Source organism: Stegodyphus dumicola, chromosome X1, assembly GCF_044657685.1.
Source record: "Stegodyphus dumicola isolate Sdum_Otavi_A_Nest chromosome X1, ASM4465768v1".
Lineage (NCBI taxonomy): Eukaryota > Metazoa > Arthropoda > Arachnida > Araneae > Eresidae > Stegodyphus > Stegodyphus dumicola.
The window spans coordinates 65,901,533-65,919,276 of record NC_140780.1 but is presented as its reverse complement, the minus strand read 5'-3'; the positions used below and the strand labels follow the sequence as shown (position 1 = coordinate 65,919,276).

The window sequence follows — 17,744 nt, the reverse complement described above, 5'->3', positions numbered from 1 at the left end:
TCGATTCCACATAAGGCCCAGGTCTTGTAATCCTTTAACGGTTTAAATCCTGTTAACTGCTGATGTTTATTCCTGGTCTAATGTTGCTCTTGACTTCCTTTTTGGAATTATAAGGGGCTTGGATTTGCCATCTGAGAGGGTCTCTTTCAAGGCATTACAGAGAGCATAGACTTGCTGAGAGAGTAGAATATGAATAGAATAGATCACAGAATTTTGAATTCCATGTACCTTCAGTCATTTCAAAACACATCATCTGCTTAAGCTACTACTTGTGTGCTCTTAGACCAGGTAGCAATTAATATGCTTATTGAATTCAGATTTCATAAGTTTGGACAGGCACATGATCCTTGTGAGCATCCTCATGTCTGTTTGCGTTGTATGATGCCACTGTTATGCGCGATGATCTGTTCGCGGCTCGAGAGATAGCTCGTGAAGGTTTGATGTATATTTGCTGGGCATCTTGCTTGTTTCAGTTATTAGCTGGCAACCACAAGGTATCGAAAGCACTCTTAATAATGAGGCTGAGGTTGGCTGTGTTGTAGCCATTGTGCCTGTTTTCCAGGATGTAGTTTTTCATAGTCAAGAGTGCATGTGTGGTAGATTTCTCTAAAGCCATACTGGTGTTCGACGACAATCAATTTCAGGATTTCAATTTTCATACAAAAAATTTTTATCGTTTATGAGATTGAACATTATCTTTCCAAGTATGAATTCACAATCATGAGAATCACAGAGTTACACCATAAATAACAGGCCAGATATTTGGTGAGCATGGTTATTACGAATCCTACTGCCCTTTACGCTCTTAAATGAAGAGAATATTAAAATTTGATTCTCGTTTTTCTTAATAATTCGAATCAAATCCATGGAACCAATCTGGTGGCAAAATTGGATAAAATATGTAAATGTTAACTTGCCCATGTACAATACCAAAAGGAACGCATAATATCTTCATCTGTGAAACGCGTATTTATTCATAACATTAACGTTGTTGTCTAAATTTAGATGCATAATTGGTCACAAGAAACCTAGATAACACCAGTCACATAATGACATTTGCAAGTTTATAGTAGAGGATCAGGAAATCGAAGGAAGAGAAATCTTGAAAGATCGCAAAAGTCACTAATTAAATTTCGACGTTATGCTTGCAGAATATTGTAGGATTTGGTAGGAATGAAAAATATCCAGCTATGTTTTAACAAAATGCGCTGCTTGATAGATCTCGCTTACACGTATGAAAATAAGCTATTATGTGCTGAAGAAAACTATTACGCAGAATCGATGTGGGGATGAAAAGTTACAAGTCTTGCGACCTTCATTCACGTGTGCGAGCGTAACACTGAAGAAGGAAGAGAAAGAGGGAACTTTAAAACAGATTTATTTATAGCCCTTTTAGCCAACTTATGTTGCCACAGTGGAAATGGACTTCGGAGTGAAAATGTGAAAAAATCTTGTCTTCCCAGTACCCTCTGGATAAAATATTATAGTTAATTTCACACGACTCCGTTTCCGTACGTATAGTTCGACGTAGTCCGCAGTAACGAGTAGTCTTATTACACAGGGGTAGCTGGGGGGGGGACAAATGGCTTGATATTGATTTTTTTAGACGAATCCTGCTATTTGTAACATCACGATGGTCGCATCTGTATCTGGTGGCACTTTGAGAACAGATTGAGTGACGTCTGCATGGTGCATCACCATACTCGTCCAGCATATCGAATTAGTATGATGGACGATACTTTGGATTCCAGTTCGTCTCGCGCCCATCACGTATACTAATATATCAAACAACTATTGGAGCGTGAGTGTTTACTGTTGTCCTAATTTAAAGCCGTTCTGAGGCTAGTTAGCTAAAAAAAATATGCACTCGCGTATGGTACACAATGTTAAAAATTTCTTAGATGGCTACCATGTTCCACTTCCTCTTTTACCAGTGCGGTTACGGAATCTCTAACCTACTAAACATTTCTCATCAGTAATTGTACAGTAATCGTACAACAACCGTACACTACAAACTAACTAAACGCAAAATAATATCGACTACTATAATCCAAACACCAACGCAGTTTATTTTTATATTCGAGCTACTGAAGAGAAGTTATTGCCACCCATGGAGGCAATACCGAAATACTGATTCTTTTTTCCTTCAAACGGAATAGGCTTGCAACTTTCATTATTTCACCTTTCGCAGAAAATTGTTTGAGTAATAATTATTTCTTTAATTGCTATTTCTTTCATAATGTATATAACCTCTTCTATGATCATCAGAACATTTGTCGAGCGTTGATGACTAGGCTGCACTTGATTCACAAGTGATAAACTTGTACTGCTTCGAGTTTAATAATTTTCTTTCAAAAGGGATGAAAAAAGCATTAAACGCTCGGAACTCTAAGCAACTAGGTTTCACTAGCTTTACTGTAATCGAAACCACTAAGAACAACGAGAGTTGATGTAAAATTTTACAATCAATCAATATCATGTACTAAAACATACTCGTTTTTCAAATGAATAAAAGTAACTGTTCGAAAGAGAGAAAAAAACTCGGATAAAAATATCTAATTTCTGAATTAATTATTTTATTTCAATTTTTTTCATAGTTCTTATTCCTCTAAACTGTGAAGTGTAATTGTATTTTTCCGTTAGCAGATTTCTCTGAATGTTTTCCGTGCAGTTTAGAGAAAGCATTATTTCCGTTTACTTTTGAATTGTTATATGATACTTTTAATTTTTTATTTTTGAATTATTTTTACTCTGTTCTGGCAGACCGGAATTTCGAGACTACTTACGAATGAGTGCATGTAAAATGATCCCTCTTATCCATTTCTCATTATTTTCATTCCCATTATATCGCTTTGATACCGCTCCACTTTGATTCTTTTAACGTTTTCTTCTTAAGGAGACCATTCAGTTCAAATTTTGGAATTTAAAAAATATTGCTGAATTTCATTAAAGTCTGAAAGAGAATTACAGATAGTAATAAAATGAAACTAGATAGTTTTAGGTTTATAACCTTAGTTCTTTGATAAACAAGATTGCTTATTTTAGTAAACTGGTACTAGATAAATGTGAGATGAAACCATTTATAATGATACAACAAATGTTATCCTAGATGCCTAGATTAAGAATTTTTATTTTTAGCTTAACTGCGTTCTAAGAGGACGTCGGTAGTATAAAAATGACAGTTCAGCAACAGGAAGTGCAAAAGCGAGCAGGCGAACTTCGCAGCCACAGCAAATTAATAAGGGAAGGATACCACGAGTAAGATAAGAAAGATAGGTTGTTTAGATGATGTCGCATTTTGATAAGAGATGAGATATTAGAAAATATTTTACTCGTTTTTTAGCGATTATTTTGGTAATAATTACCATGTAGGTATTTTGATGCAGGCAGCGGGTGTGAAAAATGTGCAGTGCCCTCGCCGAGACTTGAACGCTGGATCTCTAGAGTACTAGACAAGTGTGCTTCCATTTACATCACGTAGGAGTGCGGAAAGGAGGGAGAAAATACCTTATATAATCTCCCTTTTAAAAGGCGACCGGGGATTAAGGAACCCAAGTAGCCGAATCCTGGTGGTGGCGAATTATCGTCCACTACCTGTTTAGTTCGGACACTACTGCAGAGTCATTAGGTTAGTTTAAATCAGGAGACTCGCCGAGACTCGAACCCTGGGCCTCTCGAATACGCATCGAGTATGCTTCCAATTACACACGAAGGCATGCGGAAAGGAGGGATAAAATACCTTATTACTTGAATGAATTTTTTAGAACTTTTAACCTCTGTTACTTAAATATTTGTATGTTATATAAATCGAAATATATATACATATATGTATACATATATATGTATGCCTGTCTGTATGTATGCATATATATATATTCCGATTTTCGACTACTTCATCGTGTTATCCTGTCACTGCTTTATTCCTGTTCATATCTGCACCTTAGAGGCCCGGTGGCGCAGTGCAGTGGCTAGCGCATCGCGCAGCAGCACCACAGGTCCGGGGTCTGATTCCCGAGCTCAGCCTTTCATACCTTGAATTCCATCACTTGGGTCGATAAAATGAGTGCAAAGTTTGCTTGGGGACTAAACACTGGGGATCCTGCAACAAGCTGATCACTTGTTCAGGGCATATGCCTACGCACCCCGGGGCCCACTGTCAAGAAAGCAGATTTTCGGCCACTGCAGGCCTTGGCCCATTACGCCACTGAGTTTAGTAGTTTTAGTTTTATATCTGCACCTTACTTAACGCCTTCGCATTCTTATTTCAGACTTAAGCTCCTAATGTGCATGACTAATTTTAATAGTTATTTTAAATTTTTTCATTCTTTCTAAACTTTTATAATTTCCAGAATATTCTGAGTTTTAACTTACTTGTCATATATTCCAACTATAAATATCAAGTACATGACCTTTATTCTATTATTTTAATTTTGTAACTACTTTTTAACTTTTTTCGTATTTTTAACCATTGTAATTTTCTACATCTTCGTAGTTGTTACTTACTTCTTATATTTTACGATCATATTCGTAAATTGTATTTATAAAACTATTTAATTTTAATCTGTTTCTAACTTCTTTGGCATTTTATTCTGTCTAGTTCCCTATTCTTAATTCAATTTAAATTTAAAAAAAAAATATTTTTTAAAAACTTTTCTGGTCGTAAGGCCATATTTCGTTTCTATAATCTTAACCTTAATTTTGTTATTCTATTATTTTATTTAATTTTATTTGGAAACTTCATTTTACGCCTATAACTATTAGTTACTATTTTTTAAGCTATTCATTTAATCCTCCTTAGCCTATGTTTGATAGTTCTATTTTAAACAATTTTATGTGATATCATATGTCTCTTCAAATTAATTTAATTTTAGAAACCTTCTGTGCAATTTGAGGTGAGAAGCTTCATATTGTTTTAAATTATCAAGTTAAATAAATATATTTTAGCATAATCTACATTTAAAAGCAATTTTGCGAGTTTCCATATGCCTCTTTAAATCCCCTTACTTTGAAAAAATTCTTCTGAGCTGTTAAAACAACTTCTAAGATAAGCTTTCTTATATTTTTTAAAACATAAACTACATCTTAAGGTTCTTAAATGGGATTTCAGATGTCTATATATTCCTTGTTCTCTAAAAAAATTATAAACATATCCGGCAAGTAAAATTTGGATGATGAACTGCTTCATGAACTCTTAAATTATCAACATATGTGTTTCACTTTGAACAGATAACGCATCAAAAAGGTATAGCTTCATTATAAATTCTCATATACCTGCTTAATTCAATTCGCCGATTAAAGAAAATGTCACATTCTGCATAACGAAAAGCACTTTATCTTGAAAGAGTATTTAGGCGTTGATGTAAGTTCTTCTTTAAAGTGAACATTTTACGACAAGTGGAACACACCTAAGAGAAAACGAGAGAAACTCATAAATATTAGAATAACTTAAAATTATCCAATTATTATTATTATCTGATTAAATTTATCCAACTTTTAAATATACATTCGCATACCGAAAATATAATTTAATAGAATATTAATAATACCCTTTAATGTTTTTAAACTGCAATTGTAGCTTTCATCATAGCCGTCATAAATCTTAACATTAAGAAATTAACACATTTACGTTAAAATATTTTTCGCAAACTTATTTTCCACTATTGCTGTAATCATTATTAACATAAAGAGTGAAATATATTCTAAAAAATTCTTTATATGTCATCAACACTATCACTGAAAAAAATGCTTTGTATTTTGACTATAAAAAAGTGTCACAAAGAAAGGTACACAATCGCAAAGCTAATTTGCAAGTAAAATGTAAAGATGATTTAAGAAGATATAACTTTATAAATGTTACGCTGTGGATCAAGAAATCAATTTAACAATCAGATAATTGGGTTCAATAAGCGATATCGTTTAGCCAATTACAGAATGTACATATTTCATTAATTACTTGACGCACGATTACTTCCTGATATGTCACTCATCTGATAACATCTTGTTTTTCTAACAAGGATGATGCCAAAGTCACTTGGTGATTTTTAACCTTGTCAGAATTTTATAAAGCAATCGAGATTACATAAATAGGACTTAGGACAGAAAATATACAATTAGAGAAATAACAGTCCATCAGTCATAAATAAACAGATGCTGTATGTTGTTCTTTATTAAGCATTCAGAAAATAGTAATAAGGGGCACTATCGAAGACTGTGATAACTTATTTTGCCTTTATTCTTCCAAAATTCATCCATTAAATTCTTCATACTAATATTTTTTGGTATATATTGCTTTATGTAAATGAAAAAAATATTGGATTAATATCAAAAAATTTAAAATAGAATAACGTTTTCACCTCTTTGAAATATTTCATTGAAACACGTTTTTTTTTTCTGTGCAGAAAGGTAGGTTTTATTAAATTTCACATACTTATGCGATAAATGCCCACCATCTAGGAATTTAATTTTGTTAGAAGTAGAAGTTTAATGTGTTTCATTGAAACGTCTTTTTTTCTGTGCAGAACGTTAAGTTTTATTAAATTTTACGTACTTATGCGACAAATTCACACCATCTAGACATTTAATTCTGTTAGAAGTGGAAGTTTAACGCATCTTATAATTTCAGCTACAACTCCAAGCAGTCTGCTCCGAAAATCATACCAGATGCTTACATAAAATCATACTATCACATATATTTTTTCTAACTTTTGGCCAATTTAAGTTACTTGGGTCATCAATGGAATTCTCCATTCAAAAACGGATTATTTCCAGTAGAAAATGCCTAACAGACCATACTTTTACTACATTTATTGATTTGTCATTTAAATGATTTAAGGTTACTTGAACTAGCTAAAAAAATTTGTATTTTTCCTAAAATTTAGCACATTTGCGCACTTACTTAGTTTATAAAATAAGAAAAACTATAAGTAATAAGAGAAAAATATACTGTCATTTAAGAACTTGAGAATTTACGAAGGTGTTCTTATTAATGACAGTTAAAATAAATCGAATTTCATGCATGATTTTAATCGCTTCACCCAAAACTTTCCTTTTTCAAGTATTTAAATAATTTCAGATATCTTAGCTTAGTTTTATTAAGAGTGTTTACTGTATGATACTCTCTTCGAGAAGAAATCAAATATTTTTAATCTTTCTTGAAAACTTATAACCATTTACTATATGTCATAAAAGTTTGAGGACAGCACCAACAGCACCAACACATAAAAATATATTCAGAACCTCAAATTACTTTAGAAATTTTTAGATATGTTTGTGCTTCTTCCACAAATATACCCGTTCATGAGAGCATGATGACATGTCGACTAGCTAGATTTATTACATGAATTGAAACATTTCTTATATTTTTCGAAAATACAAGTTTATATTTTGCTTATGCAAACCTACTACATAAGGCTGCTCATATTTTATTACATTACTTAGCAGCTATTGTAAGTGCTTTGTTTAATCTTGCTATGCATTCTAAATATCTGTAAATTTCTCATGTCTCATCCTCGTTAGAAAATCACTGAAAATTATCTGCAGGGTAGTTACCCTGAAAAAAAAAATGCAGTTAGGTATTCATCATACTGTGGGAAATATATCAGCCAAACCACCAAAACTTCGTTTAGCTAGGCCCAGGACCGGCGCAAGAGCATGTGCAACAAACGCCGCCACACCTGGCGGCAGAATTTAGGTGCGGCAAAATTTGTAAAATTTAAGAAGTCACTAGGGGAGTGAATCTAGGAATCGCAGGAATGCATCGGAGGGCAAATAGCCTAGCACTGGCACTGGCTAGACTCAAAACGGCTTTTTTTCATGTACTTAAGACAAATGAACTGAAGCATTTTACATTTTTACATCGTTTCATCTCTGTCTCCATTCATAACTATTCAGATTAATAGCAAAATATGATTTTCGCTGTTCTTCAAACCTCGCTTGCTGCTAAAATGTCCAGAAAAGAAAGGAAATTTCAATAAAAAATAAAACTGAATCTATAAGAAAATTCAACAGCAGTACAGAACTGATAACAATAAAATTTTTGATAATGTTAGTTATTCTTATCTGAGTAATAATTTTTTTTTCCTGAAAAAGAAAAAAAAAAAAAAAAAAAAAAAAAAAAAAGAAAGAAAGAAAGAAAGAAAGAAAAGAAAATGGCAGTAACAGTCCGCAAAGATCTGCATAAAAAATGTTGCGTTATCAAGGCGAAAAATTGGAGAAGGATTAAATCATACTTTGCTGTAGTTTATTACGCATTACTATGCATCAAGTAATCGAGCGAAAAGGCCTGTACCAAAGGAAAAAGGAAAAGGCTAAACGCAACTAAACGTGAAAGCCGATTGTTTTTCAACTACATGGTTGCATAATGTAAATTATCCCACAGGTCTTTATATGATGTCATAAGCAAAAAAATATAAAGAGCACCAGCATGAAAGCATTATTTTCTTTATGTCTTTTTATGTTATTTCTTTTTCGAGTGCGAAAATATTAGCATTGAAAGGCGTTTGCTGTAATGGAGTAATGAAAAGTAAAGATGACATTACGGTTTACTCTCTGCTAATGCTGATAGAACCGGTGAGAGTGTTTCAAAAAAGTTAAATCATGTCATTATAGCATGAAGAGAAAAAAATGCTTGGATGGTGGCGGATATTTTTATAAAATAGCTCATGAAAATCGATGAGGCGATAAGAAAATCAAATCATAAAGTATTGCTTTTTAAATATTGAAAACCAAATCATAAAATAATGCTTTAAAATTTGATTCCTTACGATTTAAAAAAAATTAAATATTTTAATTTTTTTTTCTAAAATTTAGTTAATATTAAAAATAAGATAAAAAATTAAATCAGCACGATAATAGTAGTATATTTTTAGCCATAACTTTCTACAGCGTATCTAAACCTAAATGTATGTATTTTCTGGATTGTCCTTTGAAAGTTATATAAAAGAGGCTTTAGTGTACTATGTAAATAATAAATATATAAAGTTTGATTTAAACACAGCTTATACTGAAATCTGTTTTTAAAAGTATAAAACATAATGGTATTATTTTAAATGAAGAAACTGTTGAAAGTTCATATTGTTTTCGAGCAAAATAAGAAAAAAAAAATATTGAAAAGTTTCGTGTTGTTGCAGTTGTAGCTTTTCGAGCATTTTCTTTCTTCAGTTCTATGAACAAAGTTTAAATAAACAAAGAGCTATAGTTAGATTTCTTCTAGGGGTTCATCTTAGGGATAGAATTAATAGATTTATTTAGTTTATCGATTTTGAGATTATAATTTAATAAAACTGGGAATTAGTATTAATATTTAATCATATATGAATTGTTTTAATAAAAACATAAATTAATATTAATGTTGAATCACGACTCACATAATTTCAATGTGAATCATCCAGTTTTACGTAAGATAAATTCTCAAACTGACGCAATTTTTAAATACTTACATTTGGCGTTATCTTCTCTGCAACACTGAATAATGTTTGTTTTATGAAATGTTAAGTTGTCATATCCTTCTTCTTGGGCGTGTAGGTCCTGGATATATATTTAATTTCTACCGTAGACGTATCATAATGTGGGCATTGCATAAACCAGCCATTTTAACGGCAGGAAAACTTTATTAACATACAAACAAAATAATAAGAACAAACGATTAACACACAAGTATAACTGCGTATTTTTCATCCACGCTGGCACACAGCATGTTACTACCGTTACTTCGTTACCAACTACTAACTACTCTTCTCTAGTAAGTCACATGAGAGAGAGGCGTTTCAGGCCATTCGGCTAAACTGCGCGTGCGTGGTCATCACGTCATGACATAAGTAATGAATAATTTTTCGTTTTAAGAAAAATCTGCCTGAAATCTCGCTTCATGCTCTAACAAATTGTTTCTTTAGAATAATATTTTTAGTAGTATTATACATATAATATTATTATTATTGAGAATACACCTCTTGATGTTTGTTTTCCATTTACTCCAGAGGACTCGATGTCTCCACTCCCTGACGTCATCGAGGTGGCTGAAACGGACAACAGCAATAATAGAGAGGGCTCATCTGCCAGTCGCGGACATTTACCAAGATCATCGAATGGCCTCAGGTCGTCAGCAACGGACGAAGAATCGACTGACAAGGAGTCTAGTAAAGGACTTGGCAGCTCCTCTTACAAGAAGAAAAAATCCTCTGCTGCGGATAGCAAAGCCGGTAAACCGAGGCGAGCCAGGACAGCGTTTACTTATGAACAACTTGTTGCCCTTGAAAATAAATTCAAAACAACGCGATACCTTTCTGTATGTGAACGCCTGAACTTAGCATTATCCTTAAGGCTCACAGAGACTCAAGTCAAGATTTGGTTTCAAAACAGGAGAACTAAATGGAAGAAGCAAAATCCCGGACTTGATGCCAATAGTCCTACGTTACCTCCGTCTCAGGCATCAAGTTTGCCGAACTCTTACGCTGCTTCTCCATCTTACGCAGCAGGCTTGCTCTTCGGCAACCAACTGCCTTACCTCCCGGCGACAAGCGCCTTGCCGTACCCGGTGATAACTCCCGCACAGCACTTCGGGCACACAGCGGTGCACCCGTATCTCACCCACCTGGGACACTCGTAACCCCAAGCAGCGATATGCCTGAAATTCGCACTCACACATCAATAAGTATGTGCAGGCAGATAGAACTCGATGCCGGCTAGACATGGCTAGCGGAAATGTGTCTCGGGGAAAAGAGACAGAACTTGTGAATGCAGTTAAGCCTTCACGATCACCAAGAAATCGCAAAATCTGTTATGTAGAATTAATGACTTTATTATTATTTATTTCTCTAAATTTGAAATATATCATTTTCATTAATATTAATTTTAAATGTGTTCAGATTTAAAACAGAGTGCAATTTTGAAGCAGTCTGTTCCTTAATACTTTTTCCTCCTTGTACTTATACTTTATCAATTAGTTAAAAACAAAATGTAAATATTAAGGAATAATTTCAGAAGTAAACTTAATTAATTCGCTGTTTTTAAACTAACTAATCGATTGTTAAGTCTTTTACTAAACTCATTACAGCTGAATCGAGATAAAAATGCAAAAGTGTTATCAGTTATTCTTTTATGTTTCTTTCTGTTAGTATCATAGAGAACAGACATTTATTGGGACACTGTAGATGTCTCATTTACTGTCGAAGGCAATTACAACAAGCACGCATATAACAAGATCATATCCGTGATAAATAAAATTCATCATGACTTTTAAAATGATGAATTTATAAGTTCTTATAAAAAAGTGCATTTAATGTAATTTAAGTAATTAATTAAATTTATAAATAAATATCAGGAATGGCGAATTAAAAGCATATGTTCAACTGGAATAGTTTATTTAATTCATAACAACATTATCTGCAATAAAGATTCTCCAATAGCATCTGCGCAAAGCAGCCGCATATCGGAATTTCTTAAGGGCGGAGTCAAGTATCGTAGAAACTTTTGCCACAGCAACCACGATTCTTAACTTTCGATGCAGAACAGCGCCGTCTACCTGTTTCAGTTTCTCAGAAATAAGAGAACTAACTCAGTACATTTATATGAGATTTTTTTTTACTCTCAGATTTGCTTTTATTATCTTTCAATATTAGCTGCAATTATAGTTTTTAACGACTTAAATTATTAAAATTAAAAGCACAACTTAAATTTTATTTCCATAACTATTTTAAAAATCCAGGTAAAACCACTGAGAACTCTTGGCATGACCATCTGATAATTTTTCATCCTCGTGATCATTCTTAAAAGAAGTGTAGTACGTTTTATGTCTAATGCGGAAATAATCGTTACGTGAGAGTATGTAGAAAATCTGATTTTAAATCAATAAGGAAACATGATTTATTCAGCTGAATTTCAAGATCCATATAAGATCTACACATGGTGCATTATAAGAATGACATCCCATCCCAGCAGCCGATAACTTTAAGATTTCTGAAAAACCTGAATCTTCTACATTCAGTTATGCTCCAGATTTACAAACTATTTGCTTTATTTAAGTACGTTTGAAACGTTTGCTCTTAGTGTAAAAATTGTTATTTACACAATTAAAGGTAACAGTGTCATTTACAAATAGATATTAAATATTTTATAGTCGTAACTGCACTCAAAATAAGGAGTTTCATAAATAGTAAAAAATCAATTACTGGTAAATTAGTAAAATAAACATCGACGAATTTTTCGCATGCTCAGACACAGAAGAAAATTTCCAGTGTATTCCAGTGGAAAAATTCCACATATCCTCCCATTAGTAATTTTGATATTCATTGAGTAATTGTGCCACGCTAAATGTAACTGGACTGCTTCAAAATAATTATAAGTTTATGAAGTTTAATCAATTAACAAGAGTATTTTTTGTGTGTACATCCATTAGGTTAATTTACAAGCACTCTAGTTTTATTGCTAAAAATTGTGCTATTTTTTTAATAATACAGAAAATAAGATTTTTTTTACAACTTCATTGTATATTAAATATTGCCGGCAATTCTTGTGATCTATTTCTGAGAAGAAGCTACCTGCACATGAATTCACAACAACTGTAAGTGTACTGTTAACACTGTGCCAATTTATTTATATCTGTGCCAACAGCTGTGAATAAAACTTTCATAAAATGTTTGCTGAAAGGAATGTAAAATCATGGACTGCTAGAAAAAAGGAAGCAAACCTTGTGGCAATCATCACAAAATTAGAGCGTCTTCTGTCATGTTATGCCTTAGAAACCTTTGAAGAAGAGAAAAGAAACACTACAAAACAAAAATATCTAAAAAGAACCGTAGTTCCTTAAATTATTTTCTATTTTATTACATTTCCTGACGTTCGAAACAGCGCAACAAGTTCCCAGAGACTAATAAGGAAACGTTTTTGTTTTAATATACTTTTAACTTCGAAAGCGGAGACGAAAAAAGTATTAAAATACACTTCTGTGACTACGAGCTTACACACATCTGTACCAAAATACGACTTCTTTTAAAATTAAGTCACTCTCCGTTGTATTTACAAACCGAAGGTGAGAATTTATTCCAAACAGCATAGGAGATGTAAGGCTGCTTAAGAGATCATCGAAATGTTTTGTACAAAGTAAAAGGAGTATTAAAGAATAAATTCTCAGTTTTATTGACTTTTGATACATGTCTCTCTTTATATTGCATTGCTAAACTTCAGACTATCATTTTCACAATGTTGACGAGCTATGAAATGTGCGAAAATTTTGCTCCCTAAAAAGCGATAAAAATTTTAATTTTAAATTAATATTAAAAAAAAAGAAAAGTATCATGTCAGTGTGTTAAAAAATTTAAATTTAAATAATTCAAACAATTTTGTTCAAACTCAAACAATAAATGGTGCTATATACCACTGATTCAAATTCTTAACAGCAAAATATATCTTAAGTTTCTTAACACTAAAAATCTTGTGTTTGATGTTTGCTAATAACAACCCATACTAATTTGGATTTTTAATTTTATGACATACTTGCTGAATTACGTATTTATTTCTTATTTAAAGACAAAGTGATAATTAGCAAAATTATTGTTTTACAGATAAAGTGCGTAATTTCAATAAGTTTCAAGCGCATTATTAAATTTAGGTGTGCTAAGAAGGCATCTAAAATTTTCCCTTTGAAATTCAGATTATAAAATTTCAGGCTATGGACATTATATTTCCTTTTTACCGAAAAAGTTAACTATAAATAAGCAAAATATTTAACTTTGTACTCAATAAATGGTACTGGATGAAGCAGAAATAGACTATGAATTACATATTTAAATTATTCGATTTTTAGGTACTTACGTATTATCTCATTGACCATGAAAGTTGGCTACCATCGAACCATGAAATTAGGCAGAGATTCTACCAAAGTTGTGTCACCTATTCTTGCGGAATTCTAAAGGCTTTTTTTTTTAATAGACAAATCAATATTTGATAAGCTTCGTTCTGCAGCTCAGTAAAAATTCTTTGTCGATTTCTACAGTTTTGTTTTTGACCAGAAGCTCGGTAAACTTCTCGCAGGTAATTGTTCCAATCAATTACTGTGTTGTCGGTCATATTCAGCTGACCATATCATGCCCGTTAAACACGTTTTTTTAAAGGTAAAAAGAAGCGTGTAAAAAAGGCTTTCTCGTAACTTTGAAAGAAATCCATTGCTTTCTGTTCTGTGGAAGGATGGCCCCGAATTTTAATAATTTTTCCTAAATGGAAGGAAAAATACGGCAGTAGAAGTTAATTTGCATCTATGTTCATTAAAACAAAATGTGGCTTATCGAGACATTAAACAAAGGCTCAGATGTTAGGAGTGTGTTGTTAATGCCATGCTTGCCCATAACTGACGCTAAATTGCTCTGTTTGGCAGTAGTTTCACGGTCGATGGGAAAATGCATAAGTACCGATTTTTCTCTTTCATTTGCATGTTTGTGTATTTTTTATAGTTTAACTTGACTTTCAACAACTTTAATTTGCATAATATTTTTAAATAATTAATTAGTTGCCTTATGATATTCTTCCGGAATAATTAAATGTAGTCAATTTCATGTACGTTGAGGATTTACAATAATGTATAAATGCTTGGTGAAAACAAACCGTCTGGCGGTCTGAATCTAAATTATCTCATTTTGCTAATAATTATCCAGTTTCTCTTAACGAAGTTCTGAAATATTTTATTAACGAGTTTTTGCGGTATTAAATCCATACAAAAAGTTAGCATACTGTAATAAGGCAATAGTCATCTTTTCTTAATAACTGACATCGAAAGTACTCTGACTAAAGTTATTTGTTTACCTCCAACAACGAAAATCACAGACTATTCGTATCGCTATTAAAGCATGTAACAATACAATTTCTTTGAGTTATTAAAAGGATCAAAATTAATCTCAAATGAAAAAATTATTAAGTGCTGGGAAATCTGATTTAAGAACAGTTCATGGTAAAGATCATTTGTGCAGGATAACAATCCGATTTGTAGAGGAACGGAAAAAATTCAACAAATGAAATAAGAACATGAATATTTCAATATTTAACTTGGCTAGGTTTAAGTTGTTTGAATAACAAAGACACGACGAGTGTGTTCATAAGAAGAGGGATGCCTGCTTGGAGGCACCTTCTGAGGTAAATTGGGTCATGTCCATATTACACAAAAAGAAACCACGAAAGCGCTCCTGCAGACAACTCGTTCAGCTAGAATTGAACCTGGGTCGAATTGCCAGCATTTAGTGACCTTACCGATCGGCTGCTGGTGGGCCCAGAGTTTCTGCAGGAAACTGGCTAGTTGCACATGGTAAAAACCAAACATCCAGCCGGCTAGTTCGCCTGAGTTCGAACCCAAAGCAGGTGTTGTTGCTGTTACTTATGCTCACTTGTCTGACAAGCCCATGAAATTCCTCGTGGCAAGGAGCGCCAACTACGCCTATAGTTAGCAACAGCCTTGAGCAGTGACAGTACAATTCAGTTCAGTTCTGCCCCCAATTTTGATGGAGGAAGACGGGGTCGAGGGTCCTCCCACCCCTCTCACCTTCCAAACCACACGAGAGGACTTTCGGCTCGCCGCATATTTAGAGTGCCGCGATACCGCACCGACATTATACGTATACAAACACCCATGCCTTCTTCGGGATTCGAACCCGAGCTCTTCGGCACGGCAGTCAGAGACGCTAACCACTATACTGATTGAGCGGCCAAAGCAGGTGTAACTACCAATTCTCAGGGGTCTTCAACACTCGGCCACTGGTGGGGTTTTTAACCAGAATGAGGCTGAATAATTAATTAGTTTTCGTTTCCCTTCAAAGCCTTTTCATACGGGATTTGGAAGAAAATTGTTTCCATTCTCTTGCAACTTACATGGCAGAATGCAAAAATATGAAAATAATGTTTAATATATTATATGACAGTATGCAAAAACACGAGAAAGTAATATTCAGTATATAAAAATATACTTGAATTTCATAATACAATAGTCAAACAACTAGGTGAGAAACATTTTTTATTCTTTATTTTACTGTATTTTTACATTTTAAGCAAAGTTTTTTTAAATATATATATACAAGTTTTTTTAAATATATATATACAAGTTTTTTTAAATATATATATGTAATAAAACAGACTTAGATTGAATGATGTAAAAGAATTGAGTTCACAGATACGTGGAAATATTGATGACGTAGAAACGTAGATTGTTGATCCATATTGAAGAGTAATCTAGCAACCAAGGAAGGTTAAATATTCATCTTTATTTTAGAGCACATGTTGTAGCCACAAACAACTTGGCACACTACTTATGTCTATTTCAAAATGTTTACATTTTTTATAGCTTTGCAATAAGAAGACAGCAGCAGGCCACAGTCTATCTAGGCCGAAGTGTAGAAAACAAGTGCAAATGAGTTCAGGATGAAATCTTAATTCCAAATGAGTTACTTTCGGTTCTCAAAGCATTTGACTGGGTAATTAGTACTGCTGTAAAGTTATTATGAGCTGTTTGAGTTTTAGTTCCATCTACATCCCCAGTGTTATGTTAAGAGTCATATGACAAGAGTTAGTTTTGAAATGACGCACTACAGAAAGAGATTACTATTTTTTGGAATAGAGAAGGGGGGATACAAAATTAAGCATTAAGTGGCTATTGCTAGTTTAAATTATATTTTTTACTGTGTGCGCGTGTATGTGTATGCAAATTTAATTATTAATTTCCATTTTTGATTGTCTCCTAAGAAAGGAATAGTGAAACTATAGTAAACTGAAATTAAGAAATGTTAATTCTTAAAGTTATGTGAAAAAAGTATAAAAAAGCTTGTATAAACTTAAGCGAAGTTTAAAAATTGTTTTGGTAGGCATCGAAAACTTATTTTTTAAATAAAATAAAAAAAGGAATAGTACATATACAAGAAAGGTTGAGTAGTACTTTACATAAAATAATTACACGTCACAAAGATAACATTAGGTACACTAACAACAATTCCATTCCGCATTTTATTAAATCAAAATTTTGTTTTCTTATCGTTTCATAACCACAAATAAACAATTTTGTTTATCTGCAAGTCACATCTTCTTGTACTTAAATTACTATACCTCATACAATTTTGACTCAAAACCAAAGTATGTTCTTAAATAAAGGGTTAATTTCTAAATTTATGAATATGGTATAAGGTATTTCTTCCGCATTCTTAGCATGCCTTCGTGGTCAGCACGCTCGACGAGTATTAGAGAGGTCCGTGGTTCGAGTCCCGGCGAGGGCATTGCTCATTTTCCCTCACTCCTGCTTTCAAAAATCTCTAATTACTCTACAGTGGCGCCCGAACTAATAAAGGTGATAGATGGTGATTCTCCACCACCAGGATTTGGCGATTGGGTCCCCTAATTCCTAGTCGCCCTTTGAAAGGGAGTATATAAGGTATTTCTCCCGCCTTCTCAGCATGCCTTTGTGGTGTAGTGGTCAGCACGCTCGACGCCTATTCGAGAGGTTCCGGCGAGGGCATTGCTCATTTTTCATCTCTCCTGCTTCGAAATATCCTAATGACTCTACAATGGATTAAATAAACAAAGAGCAAACAGTTAATTTATAGCGTAAAGCAGAAAATAAAATGATTTACCAAATTTAACCTTCAAATTTGAATTAGGTTGGTAATTTTATTAAAATACTTTTAATTTATACATAACCGAAGTCAATTTTTAATGTTCACCAATTGTGTAATGGCAAGACTTCCAAAGCATTGAGAAAAAATGCAAATTAATGCAGTTTGGAA

General features: G+C 33.0%; 1 protein-coding gene across 1 annotated transcript in view; it reads left to right on the top strand.

The window, feature by feature from the left end:
- The window catches only part of LOC118187532 (NK1 transcription factor-related protein 2-like), a 56,774-nt gene extending 43,648 nt beyond the window's left edge, over positions 1-13,126 (top strand). The window contains exon 2 of the mRNA XM_035357772.2: positions 9,975-13,126. Coding sequence (XP_035213663.1) covers positions 9,975-10,603 — 629 coding nt within the window. The 3' untranslated portion in view covers positions 10,604-13,126. The remainder of the gene's footprint in view (positions 1-9,974) is intronic.
- The last annotated feature ends 4,618 nt before the right edge of the window (positions 13,127-17,744 follow it).